At 39.8% G+C, this 19,281-nt stretch overlaps 3 protein-coding genes across 3 annotated transcripts in view; 1 reads left to right on the plus strand and 2 right to left on the minus strand.

Moving 5' to 3' along the window:
- Positions 1–15,756, plus strand: part of LOC21409576 (arabinosyltransferase RRA2) — a 27,558-nt gene extending 11,802 nt beyond the window's left edge. The window contains exon 2 of the mRNA XM_010097906.2: positions 14,349–15,756. Within this exon, the coding sequence (XP_010096208.2) occupies positions 14,349–15,467 (1,119 nt within the window). The 3' untranslated portion in view covers positions 15,468–15,756. The remainder of the gene's footprint in view (positions 1–14,348) is intronic.
- Positions 15,757–16,274: 518 nt separating this feature from the next.
- Positions 16,275–17,010, minus strand: LOC21409577. Its single transcript, XM_024165577.1, has 2 exons — positions 16,716–17,010; positions 16,275–16,486 (listed from the first exon to the last, which is right to left on the minus strand). Exons 1-2 carry the CDS (start codon positions 16,917–16,919, stop codon positions 16,334–16,336), a joined length of 357 nt encoding a protein of 118 aa, XP_024021345.1. The 5' UTR covers positions 16,920–17,010; the 3' UTR covers positions 16,275–16,333.
- Positions 16,980–19,038, minus strand: LOC112090253. Its single transcript, XM_024165541.1, has 9 exons — positions 18,934–19,038; positions 18,657–18,749; positions 18,471–18,554; positions 18,150–18,244; positions 17,913–17,964; positions 17,677–17,752; positions 17,455–17,600; positions 17,188–17,265; positions 16,980–17,054 (listed from the first exon to the last, which is right to left on the minus strand). The coding sequence occupies exons 1-9, from the start codon at positions 19,036–19,038 to the stop codon at positions 16,980–16,982; spliced, it is 804 nt and encodes a 267-aa protein (XP_024021309.1).
- Positions 19,039–19,281: the final 243 nt, after the last annotated feature.

Raw genomic sequence — 19,281 nt, forward strand, 5'->3', positions numbered from 1 at the left:
CCAGTGCTACAGAGGCAGATTTCAGCAGGATTGTAGTGGAGTCCCACAATTCTGACTCCATTAAGGCTGATCCCGGTGAGATTGGGGTTGTTTTAGAAAATTCCGGCCAAATTTGGAGCGGCTCTCATGATTTTGACGCTGTTGAGGTTGTTTCTAGCAAGGTTGGGGTTGATTCTAGCGAAGGTAAGGCAGGGTCTTAGAATTCCGGAACTATTGGGGCCACCGTTGGCGATTTAGGGGCTGTGTTCCCAAAAGTGTGGACTGGGTCTTGTGGAAAACGCAATCTATTGATTTTGTAAATAGGATATATTAAGAAAGTTTGAATTTTATATTTTGTATCCCTTAGATTAAGGTAATCAGTTAGTTTCCTGATATCCTATGAATAATGGGATAAGGTGTAATCTAGGAGATTCTATTTTTTGTGTATACAACCCTAAGAGGGCCGGCTATAGAGATTAATTGAGTGAATAAGAACTATATTTTATTTTCCTATTTTCCCACATGGTATCAGAACCTTAGGGCTTAATCTCTGGGATTAATTTTTCGGCCTTTATTGCCGGAATTGGTCTCTTGTTTGGCCTTCATCGCCAGAATTATTTCTTTGTTCGGCCTTCATCGCTGGAATCATTAGATCGTTGTCTCAAGGAAGGGTTGCTTTCAATCGTCACAGTTGCCGCCAGGAATTGCTTCAATCAAATCAGCCTTCATCGCTGGTGGAGTCTGCAGCATAGGACCGGCCTTAATTGCCCTCAAAACTGCTTTGGAAGATGTCGGAAGTGGCAGAAACAATCGCTGCAACATTGCTGGATGAGACAGAGAATGGACGGTCTCAGCAGGTTGGAGAACTACAGAATATACAGGCTGCCTATAGACTGAATGGGAAAAACTACCTTAAGTGGTTACAATTGGTTCGGACAGTGCTGAAAGGAAAAGGAAAAATCAACCATTTTTTAGGGACTGGACCAAAACCGGGGGATCCCAAGTTTGAGGCATGGGATGAGGAGGATTCCATGATTATGGCATGGCTGTGGAATTCTATGACCCCAGAAATCAGTGATACATGTATGTTTTTGGCAACCGCCAAAGATATATGGGATGCAATTCAACAAACCTACTCCAAGGCAAGAGATGCGGCTCAAGTTTATGAGGTTAAGGTGAAGACAATTGCTGCGAGACAAGGAGAAAGAACGGTCATTGAGTATGCGAATCAAATGAAGACCCTATGGCAAGAACTCGATCATTATAGGGTGATTAAAACTAAGTGTCCCGAAGATGCTGCAGTTATCAAGGCCTTTATTGAGCAAGATGAGTATGATTTTCTTGTTGGACTCAACCCGTAATTTGACTTGGTGAGAATTCAGATTCTTGGAAAGCAAGAGGTCCCATGTTTCAATGAGGTGGTGGCAATCATTCGGGGAGAAGAGAGTAGAAGAGAAATAATGCTTGAACCAAAGAACACTGATGGCTCGGCAATGTTGGCTAGTGGCGGTAGCAAATCAGCCATGACTGCAGAATAGGCACCGGCACTTGAGAATGTCAAGGCTGGTCAGCAGAAGATGCAAAACTGAGACTACAAAGATGCTTTATGGTGTACTTATTGCAAGAAGGCACGCCATACCCGTGAGAAGTGTTGGAAGCTGCATGGGAAACCACCAAGCCGTGAGTGGGGGAAGAAAGGAGAGCAGCCGAAAAGTCATGGACAAGCTCATGTTGCAGCGGGACAGCAAAGTGAGGGAACACTGCAAGAGATGGGGAGTCTCAGCCAAGAGGAAATCGAACGAGTAAGATCCCTTATAGGTAATCTCAACAAACCGTCAGGTACTTGTTCAGTGGCGTATTTAGGTGAGTCTTCATTTTCCATTGGATTAACTGTCTCAGATATAACCCTTACCGACTCCTGGGTCATTGACTCCGGTGCTACCGACCATATGACCCACTCACTAAACATGTTTGCCTCATACCACATGTTCAAGCAGTAGAAAAATAACTACCACAGATGGATCATTAACCACTGTAGCAGGCATAGGAGATGTTAAAATAAGCCCATCATTGACACTAAAAAATGTTCTCTATGTTCCTCGATTGACCACAAACCTTGTTTCTGTCCAAAAGCTTACCAAAGATTCACATTGCAGAGTGTTTTTTCACCATAGTTATTGTTTATTTCAGGACGAGGGTTCGGGGAAGATGATTGGACGTGCTAGAGAACATGATGGACTCTACCTTCTTAAAACACCTAGTTGTGGGAAATCAGAGAATAATTCTTCTTATTCACTTGTACAAAGGCACGGTTACATATATATACACTTAGGGTATCAATACATTTTAGGAGGTTGACTATTCGAAACTAACACATAAGGAAACTAACAGAAAAATTACAGCATACTTTCCTATATTAGGAAAATTGGTATCTGCCTATTATTGATACAAATATTCTCATTCTATCTATGGGATATGAAATCCCGGATTTCCAACACTTCCCCTCAAGCTAGGAATATATATTTTCCATTCCTAGCTTGCATATGATTCTTTGAAACGTTGAGCTCGCCACCCCCTTAGTTAGAACATCTGCTAGCTGACCACAAGTAGAGACATAAGGGGTACAAATCAGCACACTTTCAAGTTTTTCTTTTATGAAATGCCCGTCGACCTCCACATGTTTAGTCTTGTCATGTTGGACAGGATTGTGAGCAATATTGATCGCAGACTTATTGTCACAGTAAAGCTTCATTAGCGTCTGCCACTTTATCTTCAAATCATCTAGTATAATCTTTAGCCATAACAGCTCGCAAATTCCCTGTGCCATAGACCGAAACTCTGCCTCTGCACCGGACCTGGCAACCACCGGTTGTTTTTTGCTCCTCCAGGTCACTAAGTTTCCACAAAGAAAAGTACAATACCTAGATGTTGACCTTCTATCAGTGATTGAACCGGCATAATCTGCATCTGTGTATGCTTCAAGTTCCATCCTTGTGCCTTTCTTGAACAGAATACCTTTTCCAGGACAGCTTTTCAAATACTGCAAGATTCTATATACTGCAAGAAGGTGACTCTCTTTAGGATTATGCATGAACTGACTTACTACACCCACGGCGTATGAGATGTCTGGTCGTGTGTGCGCTAGATAAATCAACTTCCCAACAAGTCGCTGGTACATGCCCTTGTCAACTAACTCTCCTCCCATGGATTCCCCTAGTCTGTGATTTGGCTCAATAGGAGTATCCAATGGTCTACATCCCATTTTTCCTGTTTCTTTCAGTAAATCCAAGACATACTTCTGTTGCGAGACAAAAATTCCTTCCTTGGACCGAGCAACTTCTATTCCAAGTACTTTAGTTTCCCGAGATCTTTAATCTCGAATTCTTTGGCCAAGTACTTCTGCAATGCTTCTTTCTCTTTTGGATCATTCCCTGTAACAATAATGTCATCCACATACACTATCAAAGCAGTAACTCCCCCTGAAGTTGAGTGTTTGACGAATAATGTATGATCCCCTTGACTTTGTTTATAGTTCATACCCATAATTGCTTTAGTGAACCTCCCAAACCATGCTCGAGGGGATTGTTTAAGCCCATATAAAGCCTTTTTAAGTTTACACACCTCATTGGCTTTTAGATTCATGCCAAAGCCAGGTGGAACTTGCATATAGATTTCTTCCTCAAGGTCTCCATGTAGAAATGCATTCTTCACATCAAACTGCTGTAGTGGCCAATCAAAGTTGGCTGCTAAGACAACAACACTCTTATTGTATTCATTTTTGCTACTGGTGCGAATGTCTCCTGATAATCCACGCCATATGTCTGAGTGTAGCCTTTGGCCACCAGCCTTGCCTTATAACGTTCGATAGACCCATCAAACTTATATTTCACCGTGAAAACCCATTTGCATCCCACTGGCTTCTTTCCTTTAGGCAGCTCTACTATCTCCCACGTCTTGTTTTTCTCCAAGGCCTCCATTTCTACTTTCATAGCATGCCTCCATTCCTCTTTGCTAAGTGCTTCAGATAGGGTTTGAGGAATAGCTACATTGTTTAGATGAGTAAGGAAGCTCTTATGTGAAGTTGATAATCTCTCATAGGATACAAATTGAGATATGGGATGTTGTGTGCACTTCCTAACACCTTTTCTTGTGGCAATAAGCAAATCTGAATCTAGGACGGTGGGTGATTCGGAGTGTACCTCATTTCCAAGCAACAATTCAGATTCTTGAACTCGCTCAGTGCAGATCACGGGCTTTACTCTTCTTGTGTAGACTTGAAGTGGTTTTGTAGTCACGGGCTCAGGCTGGGCGTTTGCAGTGGGAGTAGACTCAAGAACTGGAGTAGGCTCGGTCTCTGGAAAAACTGGAGGCTCGGCTGACTCAGGGAATTCACCAGGGACTGGAGGCTCGGCTGACTCAGGGAATTTGTTGACTAATGGGACATTTAGAAGCAAGTCCTGATCTTCTATAGTTAATGCCTCCCCCTGAAGATAAGGACTTGAGAAATAACTTTCTCGTTCAACAAATGTGACATCTACAGAGACATAGGTTTTCCGAGTGGGAGGATGATAGCATTTGTAACCCTTTTGTGTAGGTGAATACCCAATGAACACACATTTGACAGCTCTAGGGTCTAGTTTACCCCGTCCATGAGAGTGAACATGAACAAATGACACACACCCAAAGACTTTAGGAGATATCATAGATGACAGTTTGAAGTAAGGACAGTGGTGAGACAACAAGTCCATGGGACTCTTAAAGTCAAGAACCCGGGATGGCAGGCGATTTATCAAATGGGTGGCAGTAAGTAGAGCTTCCCCCCAAAATTTTTGAACCCCTTTTTGAAACAAAAGAGCACGTACAATGGCTAATAAATGACCATTTTTTCCTTCTGCTACCCCGTTTTGTTGGGGTGTATCAACACAAGATAATTCATGGACAATTCCCTCTTTTAAAAGGAATGGGGACAAGACTTGGTTAAAGTAGTCTCTAGCATTGTCAGTTCTTAGCCTCTTAATTCCCATAGTAAATTGATTTTTGACCATTGCATGAAAAATAGGAAAAATATGACTTACGTCAGATTTTTGCTTCAATAAGTATACCCATGTAACTCGAGTACAATCATCAATGAACGTAACAAACCAGCGAGCCCCTGAAATGTTAGGAACTCGAGATGGACCCCAGATATCACTATGGATCAAAGAAAATGGAATGGTATTTCTTTTATTACTTATAGGAAAGGAGACATGTTAGTGTTTAGGAAACTCACAAATATCACAATGAAACTCTTTTGCATTAACATTCTTGAACAATGAGGGAAACATTATACTAAGGCCTCGTTCACTTCGCGGATTCGAGTTTTTAATTCGAGCTGAGATGTAACCTTTTCTGAGAGCTTTTCACTGTAGCAGAAAAAGTTGATGTGACATTTTCTGAGAGCTTTTTACTGTAGAAACTTAAAACTGAAAACTCAAATCGGTGAAATGAACGAGGCCTAAGGGTATTAAAGGATGGGTGACCAAGTCTATGGTGATGTAGCCAAATTTGCTCTTTGTTGGGTTGAGAGGTGCTTGACAGATATGAGTGATTTGGGTTATTCTCTAAACTGCCCAGTAACTGGAGATAGTAAAGCCCATGTTTCACCTTAGCAAGTCCAACCATCCTCCTCGTAGCTTGGTCCTGAAATACACGAGTCACAAGAGAACACAATATTGCATCTTAAATCCTTGGTAAGTTGGTGAATGGACACAAGATTTGCAGATAGTTTTGGAACGTGTAGGACATTTTTTAATGTCAATGATGGGCTTAGGATGACATCTCCTTGACCGGCAACAGTAGCCAAGGATCCATCAGCAATAGAAATTTTCTTATTGCTCGGACAAGGCTGATATGTACTAAAGAAAAGGGAGGAATTGGTCATATGGTCGGTTGCTTTGGAGTCAATAACCCATGAGTTTGAAAATTCTAAATTTGAAACATTTAAAGCGTATGAGGAATGAGGCTTACCCGAATTTGCTAGGGAACATGTACCTGTTGACTTCTCCAAAGAATCAAGAAGCGTCCTTAATCTCCCAATGTCCTCCTTGTTGAGTTCATTGTGCTCTCCTCCACCGGCATTCACCACTTCAATATCCTTACCCTCTTGAGACTGAGTCATATGAACTTGTCCCCGTTGTGTTCCACCTCACGGTCCCTTGTTCCATTGAGAACTCGGCGGGTTTCCATGTAGCTTCCAACATTGCTCCTTTGTGTGACGGGATTTCTTACAATAGGTACACCAAAGATTATCCATGTTTGAGGGTCGTGGGTCTGATTTCCTAGCCTCCGAATTTCTAGTATTCAAGAATTGTGGTCTCTCCGAATTGTACTTCTGTTTCTCTTCATTGTTTTTCCCCAACATAGCAGATCCCTCCACGGGTGGTGCATAAAGCATAACTCCCCTTCGGCTTTCCTCGGCATTGACAATGGAGATGGTTTCATTCAGTGAGGGTAACTCCTCTTTTCCTAGAATTTGAATCCTTGGTCAAATTCTATGTTCAACCCAGCAAGAAAATCATAAACTCGGTACCTTTCAATAAAGTTTTTCAATGTTGCTGCATCCTCACTACACTTCATCTCAATACACCGGTAATGATCCATCTCTTGCCACAGATTTTTCAATAAATTGGCATATTCCGTGACTGAATACTTTCCCTGCTTTGTAGCCGAGAGTTTAGTCTTAATCTCGAAAATCCTTGCAGCATCCTTCACCTTAGAATGGGTTTGTTGTGCAGCCTCCCATATGTCCTTAGTTGTAGGTAGGAACATGAAAGTGTCACTGATTTCTGGTAACACAGAATTCCATAGCCAAGACATGACCATGGAGTCCTCATCCCAGGCATCGAACTTATAATCTCCTTTCTTGGGTCCGGTACCTAGGAGATGACTTATTTTTCCTCTCCCTTTCAGGAACGTTCGAACCACTTGAGCCCATTTCATGTAGTTATTCCCGTTCAACATGTAAGCAGGCTGAACACTCGGGAGTTCTCCTGGCAAATGAGTCAGAGGCATCTCCACGGACTGGGTGGTACGGGATTGAGAAGACTGAGAAGATTGAGTTGTCGTGGACATCTTGAAAGGTGAAGGGGGATTGGTTCTGACTGGAACAGCAAGGAATTGAGACAAAAAACAGGGACAATAAGCAGACAAAAATCAGCAATTAAGGCTGAAACAAGAACAGAGAAGGTTCGCGATGAAGGCTGAAAAAAGAACGGCAATGAAGGCCTAGAAAAAAGGTCAGCGATGAAGGCTTAACAGAATGCCGAATAATGGCTCTGATACCATGTGGGAAATCAGAGAATAATTCTTCTTATTCACTTGTACAAAGGCACAGTTACACATATATATACACTTAGGGTATCAATACATTTTAGGAGGTTGACTATTCTATAATCAGGAAACTAACACATAAGGAAACTAACAGAAAAATTACAGCATACTTTCCTATATTAGGAAAATTGGTATCTGCCTATTATTGATACAAATATTCTCATTCTATCTATGGGATATGAAATCCCGGATTTCCAACACTAGTCAATCAAGCATTACCAAGGGCACAACATCTCACTCTTTTGTCTCAGAGGTTCTCTCATCAAATAAAGAAAAATTTTGGCTTCACCACTGCCGACTTGGCCATCCATCGTTTAGGATTATCAAAATTTTGTTTCCTTCCTTATTTAGAGGTCTAGATATTGAACATTTTCATTGTGAAGTGTGAACTGGCTAAACACAAACGTGTACCTTTTCCAGTCAGTAATAAAAGAAGCTCTATTCCTTTTTATCTCATTCATACTGATATTTGGGGCTCTTCTACTATTCCTAATGTGACAGGGGCAAAATGGTTTATCTCATTTATTGATGATTGTACCCGAGTCACTTGGATATTTTTGTTTAAACAGAAATCTGATGTCAGTAACGTCCTTCCAAATTTTTGCTCTGTGGTAAAGACCCAATTTGGGGTCAATATCAAGAGATTCATATCAGACAATGCTAGGGACTATTTCATTCAAGTCCTCACTCCATATTTCCAAAATGAAAGAATCATCCATGAATCTTCATGTGTCAATACTCCACAGCAAAATGGAGTGGCACAAAGAAAAAATGGTCATCTTCTCGATTCCACCCGATCTTTTATGTTCCAGAAAAATGTGCCTAAATCCCTTTGGGGGGAAGCAGTTCTTACATCTGCACATCTTATAAATCATTCGCCTTCTAGGATTTTGGGTTTCAAAAGTTCAATGGACGTGCTTTCCTCATTCTATCCAAATCTACGCACTACGAATAATCTAGTTCCTAGGATATTCGGGTGTGTGGCATTTGTCCATATCCATACTCCAAACATGGGGAAATTAGATCCAAGGGCAGTCAAATGTGTTTTTGTGGGCTATTCTTCTACTCATAAAGGATACAAATGTTACCATCATCTCTCAAAAAGGTTCTATGTCTCGATTGATGTTACTTTCCGTGAAGACAAATCCTATTTCAATGATCTTTATCTTCAGGGGGAGAATTCAATAGTGGAAGATAAGGATAGGCGGGATTTTCTATCCCTTGATCTTCATCCATCAAAACCCGAGTTTTCCCAGCCTCACTCTCCTGTTCCCGAGCCTCCCTCCACTGAACCCAAGCCTCACTCCACTGAACCCGAACCTCACTCCACTGAACCCGAGCCTGACAACCTAAATTCTGCCATTGAGAATGTAAGATTTGGCAAAGGCAAAGTGTTTTCAAGAAGGAAGAAGGCTATCCCAGAATCTGTGCAAGTTCAAGACTCCAACCCGAGCTTTGGAAATGAGGTAACAATTTGTAATCTTTTTTCTGAAACCTACATGAATAATGATGATCAGGATCTTCCCATTACCATTAGAAAAGGAGTTAAAGAATGTGTAAGCCGACCTCTATACCCACTTGCACAATTTCTTTCCTTTGAAAAATTCTCACCATCCCATCAAGCCTTTCTTGTCAGCCTAAATACTATTGCCATCCCTACCAATTTGCTGATGCTTTAATTGATGAAAAATGGAGACAAGCTATGAATATGGAGATGGAAGCATTGGAGAAGAACAAACTTGGGAGCTTGTGAAATTGCCTGAAGGGAAGAAACCAGTGGGATGTAAATGGGTTTACACCGTAAAATATATGGCAGATGGTTCAATAGAAAGATACAAGGCGAGGTTGGTTGCTAAGGGGTATTACCCAGACCTATGGGATTGATTACCAAGAGACATTCGCTCCAGCGGCAAAAATGAATACGGTAAGAGTTTTGTTATCATTAGCAGCCAATTATAATTGGGAGCTACAACAGTTTGATGTCAAGAATGCATTTTTGCATGGAGAACTAGAGGAGGAAATCTACATGGAGGTTCCACCGGGTTATGGTCATAACTTAGCTGCACACAGAATGTAGATTGAATAAGGCCTTGTATGGACTTAAGCAATCGCCGCGAGCATGGTTTGGAAGATTTGCAAAGGTAATGACAGCTATGGGATATCAGCAAAGTCAAGGAGACCATACACTGTTTGTCAAACACTCATTTTTAGGGAGAGTTACAGTCTTCTTAGTATATGTTGACGACATAATAGTGACGAGAGATGATGATGATGAGGAAAGGCAGCGTCTCAGTCGATGTTTAGCCAAAGAATTTGAGATTAAGATGCTACGGAGGCTGAAGTATTTTTTGGGAATCAAGGTGGCTCATTCCAAGCAAGGTATGCTCATCTCCCAGCAAAAATATGTTACAGATCTTCTCAAAGAAACCGGGAAGACCACGTGCAAGCTGGCGAGCACTCCAATAGATCCAAATTTGAAGCTCAGAGAAGCGGAAGAAGATGTCGCAGTGGATAGAGAGCTATATCAACGCTTGGTGGGGAGACTTATCTATCTATCTCATACTAGGCCAGATATAGCATACGCGGTAAGTGTGATTAGTCAATTCATGCATAATCTGAAGGAGGCACATCTACATGCAACATACCGAGTATTGCATTATCTCAAAGGGACACCAAGAAGAGGTAGTTTGTTCAAAAGGAATGGAGGAGGAATGCTTGAAGCGTATATAGATGTAGACTATGACGGGTCAGTGGTAGACAGACGGTCAACTTCTGGTTATTGCACTTTTATTGGTGGAAACCTTGTGATGTGGAGGAGCAAGAAACAGAATGTTGTAGCTCGTTCTAGTGCAGAGGCCGAATTCTGAGTGATGGCTTAGGGTGTGTGTGAATTACTATGGTTGAAGATTATTTTAGAATATTTAAAGATTAAGTGGGATGGCCCAATGAGACTCTACTGTGACAACAAGTCTACAATTAGCATAGCTCACAACCCAGGACAACACGATAGAACAAAGCACATTGAAATCGACAAACACTTCATCAAAGAGAAGCTAGGTAGTGGCCTGATTTGTACACCTTATGTATCTACACAGGATCAACTTGCTGATGTACTCACGAAAGGACTTAGTAGTTTAGTGTTTCAAAATCTTGTGTCCAAGCTATGAATGGTGAATACCTATTCACCAGCTTGAGGGGGAGTGTGGAAAACGCAATCTATTGATTTTGTAAATAGGATATATTAGAAAAGTTTGAATTTTATATTTTGTATCCCTAGGATTAAGGTAATCAGTTAGTTTCCTGATATCCCGTGAATAATGAGATAAGGTGTAATCTAAGAGATTCTATTTTTTGTGTATAAAACCCTAAGAGGGCCGGCTATATAGAGTAATTGAGTGAATAAGAAATATATTTTCTTCTCTTATTTTCCCACAGGTCTCGTGATTCAGGAGTGAGCGGGGTCGATTTTGGCATGGTTAGGGTTGGACCTCGTAATTACAACAATATTAGGCCTAGTTTTGGTGCAATGGTGGTTGAGCCTCAAAATTCCAACACATTTAGGACTGCGTATAGTAAGTCTATGGCTGGGTATGAAGCAATTGGTGACAAAGAGGCTGAAAGGATGAAGACCTGGTTAGCTGAGAAGGAAACTTCTTTGTTAATGATAGATTTGTCAAAAGCTTTTATGGTCATTAATAAGCTTGATCAAGGGGCTCCAACTGAATTGGTGGATTTTGTGGTTGCTTTCCAAGATACAAAGAAGATGGAGAAGAAAGTAATTGATTAGCTCCAATTTGAAGACGTGACTTACAAGGACAACATCAATTTGGGGTCTCAAATCAAGGAACTAACAAAGTCTTTTGTTCTTAATCATTTAGATGTTATTTTTCAATTTTATTTATTGATTTTCACCTTGAGGACAAGGTGATTTTGGGGCGGGGGTAATGTTAGGAACCTGATAGTTAGTGTTAAAATATAAAAACTATTGTTGGTCCACCTCCTAACAGCTTAAGTTTTTAGGATTGATTGGTAAACTAACATAGTATCTGTCACGCCCCAGATCAGGGGTGACGTGGAGCTCGATTAGGGTTAAACGCATGATAATAATAAAGGAAATACCCAACGAGCCCCACACACTGAATTAAAACGAACTACAGGATCTTTCCACAGGATCTCGTTACCGTACATACATGACATGTAAATAAATCATTACAGTTACAGACATCATCCACAGTCTAGTAATCCAAGTACAGGAGTTTACAAAATTACAAATTCTTACATTTGTTCTCACAGGAGGATGACACAATCCTCTCCAAAATCCAGGTGGTAGCACTCAGCTACTCCGCACTGCTCCTAGAGTCTCCTAGAAGGGGTTAACATTTTAAAACAATGAAACGTGAGCGAAAGGCTCAGTAGGATATATTTGAAATAACTTTATAAATAAATGAATAAATAAATAAGCGAGTAAATGAATAAGACATTCAGTTCCAACACAATAACCGGAACCTCATATCATTTTTCTCAAAGGAAATATAACTGAAAATTACCGTATTACAGGCATCAGCAAGTAATTTGCACAAATTACCTACACAACTAAGTGCACAAGCCTTCCCGGGCCGGGTTTTGGGTTCTGACCCCGAGGATGCACTCTCCACATCCTATCTAGGCCATCAGCAGGCTTACCGGTTCGCAAGATCTCTTTCATTAAGAAATTATTCATTAAACATTATGAAATCATTATTATAATCCCACGAACTACAACAAGTCGTGAGTCCCATGAACTACAACAAGCCATGGATTCCGTAAACTACAATAACCACGGGTTTTCAAATAGTTTTTCTTTTGCAAACAAGCCCCTTTCTTTTAAAACATTTTCAATGCCAAAACTCTTTTTTTTTTAAAATCAGGCTCACAAAGAAAAGAGGATAGAAATCCTACCTCGTGAATAACACACCTATGGCTAGCAGTGCACTATTTCAGCTTCCGCTTCCTTAAGCCACTCAATCTGAGTCCTCAGCTATCACTGTCACAAGACAATACTTTAGGATTCCAATCTCATTCCTAAAGTAATTCAGACTTAATCATATCCTTTAATTTCCTATTAGTGTGCTATAATCAATTTCATGTTTTAAATCATAATTCCAAGGGTTTTAATTCCAAAACATGGATTAAAGATGCTAATCCATCGACTCTAGGTCCCCAAATGAAGCTAATTTGGGTCCTTTTTGAAAACAATGGTCAAAACAGCAATTTCAGGCCAAACAGGGTCAAAGCCCGTGTACACCGGTCGACCGGTGACAGAGCAGTGCATCACCACCGGTCGACCGGTAGCCTCAGTGTAGTCCGGTCAACCGCATCGGTCGACCGGTGAAGAACTCCAGTGCGAGAAAACTCGCGGAACTCAATTCGAAAACCTGTAAATCCAGTCCTAATTCACAATATCTCAAGGGACAACACCTGAATCCGGGTTCTAGGCACTAAAACAAGTCCAAAGAACTCAAGATCCCCAATTTCTACCCTAGTTTTACTCAAAATCCATCAAAATTCGTTTCGAACCAAAAATAAGTTTTAGAATCCGAAATCTAGAGATTCAAGAGAGGTTTTTCAGAAATCTTACCTTGAATCCTTCTCTTGACGTTGAAAACTCTTTGAAACTTTCCTTTGATTCGAAATCCGGTTGATTTGAGACAAAACAGGAGAGAGAACTGAGAGAGAGAGTAGCACGGGAGGAAAAAGGGAAAAAGAAAGAAAAGGAAGAAAAGAAAAAGAAAAAGAGAAGAAAATAGACAGGTACCAACATTTAAAAAAAAAACAGTCTAGAAATGCGCCCATACACACTTCTGGGTTAAAATAAAATTACTGAGAATATTTAAATACCTTGAAATTATTTAAATTACACGTCAGAAACATTTATTAATCAAAACTCAATTAATTAAATCAGATTAGGCACACTAATAAATATTAATTATCTCAATTAATTCCATTTAATTCTTCGGGGTGTTACAGGTATCAAAGCGGGTGGTCCTGAGTTCTAACCCCCGTAATTGCACTCTTTATCCTCATTTAAATTGTCATCATGTGTTGGGTTTTTAATATATCTCGGGCTTAAATATTCACGTGTTGGGCTTTCTAATTAATTTACACCCACGATTACCCATTGTCTAGCCCACACGTGAGGGGGAGTGTTAAAATATAAAAACTATTGTTGGTCCACCTCCTAACAACTTAAGTTTTTGGGATTAATTGGTAAACTAACAGTTAGTAGTTGTTTTTTTAGTAGTATAAATAAGGGTCGGGTGGCTAATGAGGGCGGGAATGTGATTTGTAGAGAGTGTCTAGTGCTGTGCACTATCTTGGAGGTCGGGGGGTTCTCAAAACTGCCCATCCTATAATTTTACATTTTTTTTTGTGTTGTTAATGAAGCTCGGATTTTCGGGTTCCTAACGCATTTCATGCAATAGATAGTAACTAACTACCTACACCATCAACCAAGTGTAACAGCCATCTACACAACCAACCAAACTAACTAATGCTAACAACCCAGCACATAACAACTCAGTACCATTTTATACCACATACTGAGCCGCCTCCAATAAAATATAGCGAATTGGAAGCTAATCATCTGCCCACATAATGTTCTTAGACTGGAAAAGCCCAGGCTTACTCTTATTCACCTTAAGCCTAGACCATATGACGACACTTTACCTTCCTTTGGAATGAAGACCAGATGCGTGAAATTTGTCTCCTTATTAAGAAAACCCGGCCTGAAAAATTGTTGAACCAATTCCTCACATGGGATTGGTATAAGCATTTGGTATCCCCATTAGAGTTCTAGCGAAACTTTGTGATGAGAAGAAAATTGTCTTTGCTTGTTCCAAATCTAAATATTTGTGGATCTTTGGGGTGCTTCTAATGACTTAAAAGAACTATTTTTGAGATTAAAGAATTATCATGAGTTTAGCAAAAGATGGTACTTATTTTTTGAGTTGTTTGTACTCTAGGTTGGTTCAACCCCATGTGAATCATCTGAAAAGCTCAACATGTTGAAGTCAGAGTACATGGCAGCACTAGAGAAGAACAAGGATTTAAAACTGCAGGTAAAGGAATTGACCGAGAAGCTTCAGTTGGCTGAGCAAGGGAGGGATCAAGTACAGAAGCAGGTTCAGATGTTGGGTCCTCAGAAGAAAGTTGGGGCTTTTGGCACTGTCAAGGGCTTACGAACCAATCCCACTGTTGTCCCTGATGAGTCTGTGAATCCGAGATTGGCAAAGATCTTGGAAAAAGTTGCTGTTAATAGAGAGCTCATAGTTGCACTAGCAAACTCAAATGTTAAGGAGATGTTGGAGGTTTGGTATTCCAACATTAAGAGAGCGGGCATACCCAATTATCTGGTTGTTGCTTTGGATGATGAAATAGCTAAGTTATGTGAATCAGAGAACGTTCCATTTTACAAGAGAGATCCAGACAAAGGCATTGATTCGGTGGCGAGGATAGGAGGAAACCATGCAGTCTCTGGGCTGAAGTTTCGTATTCTGAGGGAGTTTTTGCAGCTAGGATATAGTATTCTCCTCTCGGATGTTGACATTGTTTACTTGCAGAACCCATTTGAACATCTCTACCGCGACTCGGACATAGAATCCATGACCGATGGTCATGATAATAGAACTGCCTATGGATTTAATGATGTGTTTGATGAACCTTCAATGGGTTGGGCTCGATATGCTCATACTATGCGCATATGGGTTTTTAACTCTGGTTTCTTCTATATCAGGCCAACAATTCCTTCTATCGAACTTTTAGACCGTGTGGCTGGTCGGCTTTCGAGGGAACCAAACTCTTGGGACCAAGCGGTTTTTAATGAGGAACTGTTTTTCCCTTCACATAACGGGTATGAAGGGCTTCATGCTTCAAAGAGAACTATGGATTTCTATCTTTTTATGAACAGCAAGGTACTCTTCAAGACTGTGAGACAAGATGCGAGACTGAGCAAGCTCAAGCCGGTGATCGTTCATGTGAATTATCACCCTGATAAGCTTCCGCGTATGAAAGCGGTTGTGGAATACTATGTCAACGGGAAGCAGGATGCTCTGAAACCTTTCCCCGTTGGTTCAGATTGGTGAGGCTTGTTTGTGCTCATTTAGATGCTTTTTGGGTTTGCAAGAAACACAATGTAAAACATTTCAAAGCATACGTGTAGGTCAAGTCGTCTGGTAAATATTTATTCTTCTCCTTTAAGAATGATGGGATTCTGTCTCTACATCATAAAATTTCATGCCATTTTGCTATTCTGCTAATCCTTTTGAATCGTATATTCACGTCGGCCTATGGTGATTCTATTTTCCTTCTTAGTGATGTATCAAATTAATTAGAACATTTTTTGCTTGTATTGGATCAAATTTCAGTATTTGCATTTTGTTTGCTTCTCTGCCCAGCCATGTTCAGTTTGCATTGAATTAGAGTTGATTGTTCTTTGTGCCCTAGTTAGCTATACGGCTGTACCTCAACAAAATGTTTCTTACATTGATTGCATGTTGGTCCTCATAACAAGGAAATTTTATGAGAAACAAGAAGTTACTTCTAAAAGAGTACTCAATAGTCACAATCTGTATTTCAAAAGATAGTCACTAGAGTTGGCTAAACGGCCAACCAACGATGGCATTAGACTTGATACTTGTCATGAGAACTTAATTAAAGTAACTAAAAAAAGGACGGCTAGATACTGTGAAATTACCAGCACTTGATACATTTATCTTGAGCCAGTTAGCATGTGTCAATGAGGGCCCTTGCTCAAGTAGAAACACAAAATACCAACAATCTATTGAGAGTTAATTTTATTCAAGTATGTAAAACTCCGAAATGACAACCTGCCATTTTATTGGTCGGTGTTATCGCGTATCTTTCAACGCCTAAGGAATTAACAATTGAATGCTGTGCAAATAAAGCAGAAAAGGTTCCCATGGAAAAAGCAAATTTCTATCAGAGCGGCTTATTGATCCATCTCTCCGTTCCGATCATCAGTTGAGTTGTTGTCACTTAAAGTTCTTTCTCCATCGCCATGGCTTTCCTGATTAGCAGAGGCAGGATTTCTAGCTCTTATGTCAGATATTGCATCTGCACCGTATCTCCCCTCTACCTCATCCTGTTCAATAACCAGTTCAATTTTGTATATTTAGCTTCCTCACAGTAAACAAACATGAACAAAAAAAAAAAAAAAAAAAAGGAGATGATAAGAAGCACATAAGGAAACCCCTCTCTGCTCAAATGAGACACGCAAGTCAAGTGGAACCTCCATAAAGAATACTTTTATATCAGTGGTTTCTCTACGGCAGTCTGATTTTCAATTATAAAGATCCTCATTAGTAGATTACCATTAAGGAATCATTTTCTTCACCGACTTCCTGACATTCCTCAGAAATCTGCAATATCTTATTCTTGAGCTTAGAATTCTCCCTCTTCAGCTTCTCCGCTATTTCTCGAAGCGACTCAATTTCTTCCTGTGAAGATAAGAAGAGATCCAAATTCCATACCATGAGAACAAGAACGATAATCAAGAAAAATGGAAAGGAAATCATCAACTAAAACAACTAGTCTTGGGCAGCAGTTTAAGTAAACATGTCCAAGTTTGTCTCTTATTATCCTACTGTAAGAGAAGTACCAGAGCGAAACCAGGAAATATAAGCAATCATGTCCCTATACTTGTTCAAGTGCTGACCATAAATTTCACTAATTCGCAATTGAATCAGCAAAGCGCCAAAGTCCAAAATACTATAGTATTATCAATTTTATCCCATTTTATATTCAAACTATCTCGTTCAAATTTAAGAAATGTTTAGGTTGTACCTGTTTGCGCAACTTTGCTCTTGCAGCTGATTCCCTTTTAGACTTCTTTTTCTTTTCTTTTTTCTCCTCAAGTTTTTCCTATTGGAGCAAGCGATCAAAAGAAAAATGGTAAAATTGTTTGCTTACAATGACGTATGCTAGTTGTTCAGATACCTAGGAACTGCAGAAAGGAACTTAAACGTGTTTAAAGAAGAAAGTTGAACAAGAACTGTAATATACATGTAAGAAGGTATATAGTTATAAGCTCCAAATGTGCTTACTTCTTACCTTTGTAATTATGGATTTAGTGCCATGTCGACTGAGGGTCGATCCCAGGTTCTTAGTTTCAACCGTGTTAGTCTCAGAGTCCCGTAATAGCATATCTGTATTTACGCCATGATCATTTAAAGTCTCACCACTTTGTGCAACAGCAGCTGTTAAAGCAGCAAAAGTCAACGATAGTTGAATTCAGGTACATAAATAAATAAGTGAAAGAGATCCAATACAAACCGTGTAAAGGAGTTGAGTCTAGTCTTTGCGGCTTAGCGGAAAAGTACTTTCTTTTATAGAACTTAGCAGAAGAGTCCTGCAGAAAGACCGATACTCATTATATTTGTTTCCCTTTTGCTCGATCTTGTGAAATATATATACAAGTCAGTTCCACACTTTTCTAGAGGGTCAACAAATTGTTTAATCCTAGATATCAGTTGGCTAACTATTGACATAAAATTAATTGGATTATATACTTGGTTCGCACGAGCAGTTTCAGCAACTGAGTCCTTAATCCCAGTTGAACCGCTGTTCGAAAAAATTTTCAGAACCGATTAGCAAAATCCAGTATAGACAAGGAAAAGGGTTAGAACATAGAAGACAAAAAAAAAAAAAAGTACCTTGGTGAAGTAACATCACCGGTATTTCTCAGCAAAATCAATATAGACAAGGAAAAGGGTTTAAAACATAAAAAAAAAAAAAAAAAAAAGTACCTTGGTGAAGTAACATCACCGGTATTTCTCAGTCTACTATCTCCAACAATCTCATTCCCCGAGCCTTCCTTGCATTTTTTCGCTGACTTCAAGTCCTTTTCGTATGCACCAATCAATATAAGCTAATTCTAGTTATTCATGAAAGAATATAATTTTTTGTCATAAAGATAGAAGGTTCAATTCTATTAGTTTCCACTAATTTAATCTTTGTATTTGAACCAAACCAATGAGATTAGGATATCCCATCTAGTGTTTGAACATAAATCAAAAGGTAAATGAGTGTAAACGATAACGACCAAATGAGTTTGATTTTCAACTAACATGAAGAGATCCATTGATCTGCTTCTGATCACATGGCGCAGGAGATCCACCTGGCGCCACTGCGTATGCTTGCATTAGCTGTTTCTGAAAAATCATCAAAGGAGAAGGCAGTTCAATTTTACCTTTGTCACAATATCAAGCAAGAAAATCAATGTACAAACTCACATATATTAAGGTAACAATCACCTGGTCTCCTGTCATCAGAGGATACAAATTTGAAGAAACAGCCGCACCCGATAGAAAAGTGGAAGGCTCAGCAGCCTTGAGACGATGAGAACCCTGTTAAAAAGGCCAAAAATTGCATCACTATTCAAATATAGATTATCTAACTATGAAGTATTAAACCAAAATACAAACAGATAACTTAACCCGGGGCAGTCGATGTAAAGATGTATTTGGAATGCAATAAAAGCAGATAAGTGAATGTAGAAATCCGAATAATCGAATATATTTGGGAGAGAACCTGAGTTAAGACACGCGATTTGAACGTGTTGGCAGGTGCAGTGGCTTTCCTGGCCGCCATTAGTCTGGAAGGATCATTAATTCTAGCTGCTTCTTGGGTCGCCATTTAGCTCAAATGGCATGTAAACTCAACCGGTCAGCCTTGGTTTCAAATTTTCTCAACCCCAATAACTATGACAAAAAAGAAATCCAATTAGATTTAAACATAAATGCACACACACTCACAAGCACACTCCCACGTATATATTTTTGTCCTTTCCAAAGGACCGTCTTACACTGTAACATATAGAAGTCATTGCAGTGAGAAAAACAACATGATATTTATGTTTTGTAACGACGACATAAAAAA

Source organism: Morus notabilis, unplaced genomic scaffold (assembly GCF_000414095.1).
Source record: "Morus notabilis unplaced genomic scaffold, ASM41409v2 Scaffold115, whole genome shotgun sequence".
Lineage (NCBI taxonomy): Eukaryota > Viridiplantae > Streptophyta > Magnoliopsida > Rosales > Moraceae > Morus > Morus notabilis.

Bases quoted from the DNA above. Each gene is read 5' to 3' on its own strand.
- LOC21409577 (XM_024165577.1), bottom strand. From the start codon at position 16,919: ATGATTTCCTTTCCATTTTTCTTGATTATCGTTCTTGTTCTCATGGTA. The intron at 16,487-16,715 runs GTAATCTACTAA...GTTATTGAACAG, and splicing joins AAGAAAATGATTCCTTAATG to GATGAGGTAGAGGGGAGATA.
- LOC112090253 (XM_024165541.1), bottom strand. From the start codon at position 19,038: ATGGCGACCCAAGAAGCAGCTAGAATTAATGATCCTTCCAGACTAATG. The intron at 17,965-18,149 runs GTACTTTTTTTT...TTTTTCGAACAG, and splicing joins GGTGATGTTACTTCACCAAG to CGGTTCAACTGGGATTAAGG. The intron at 17,055-17,187 runs GTACAACCTAAA...ATTTATGGTCAG, and splicing joins GAGCAAAGTTGCGCAAACAG to CACTTGAACAAGTATAGGGA.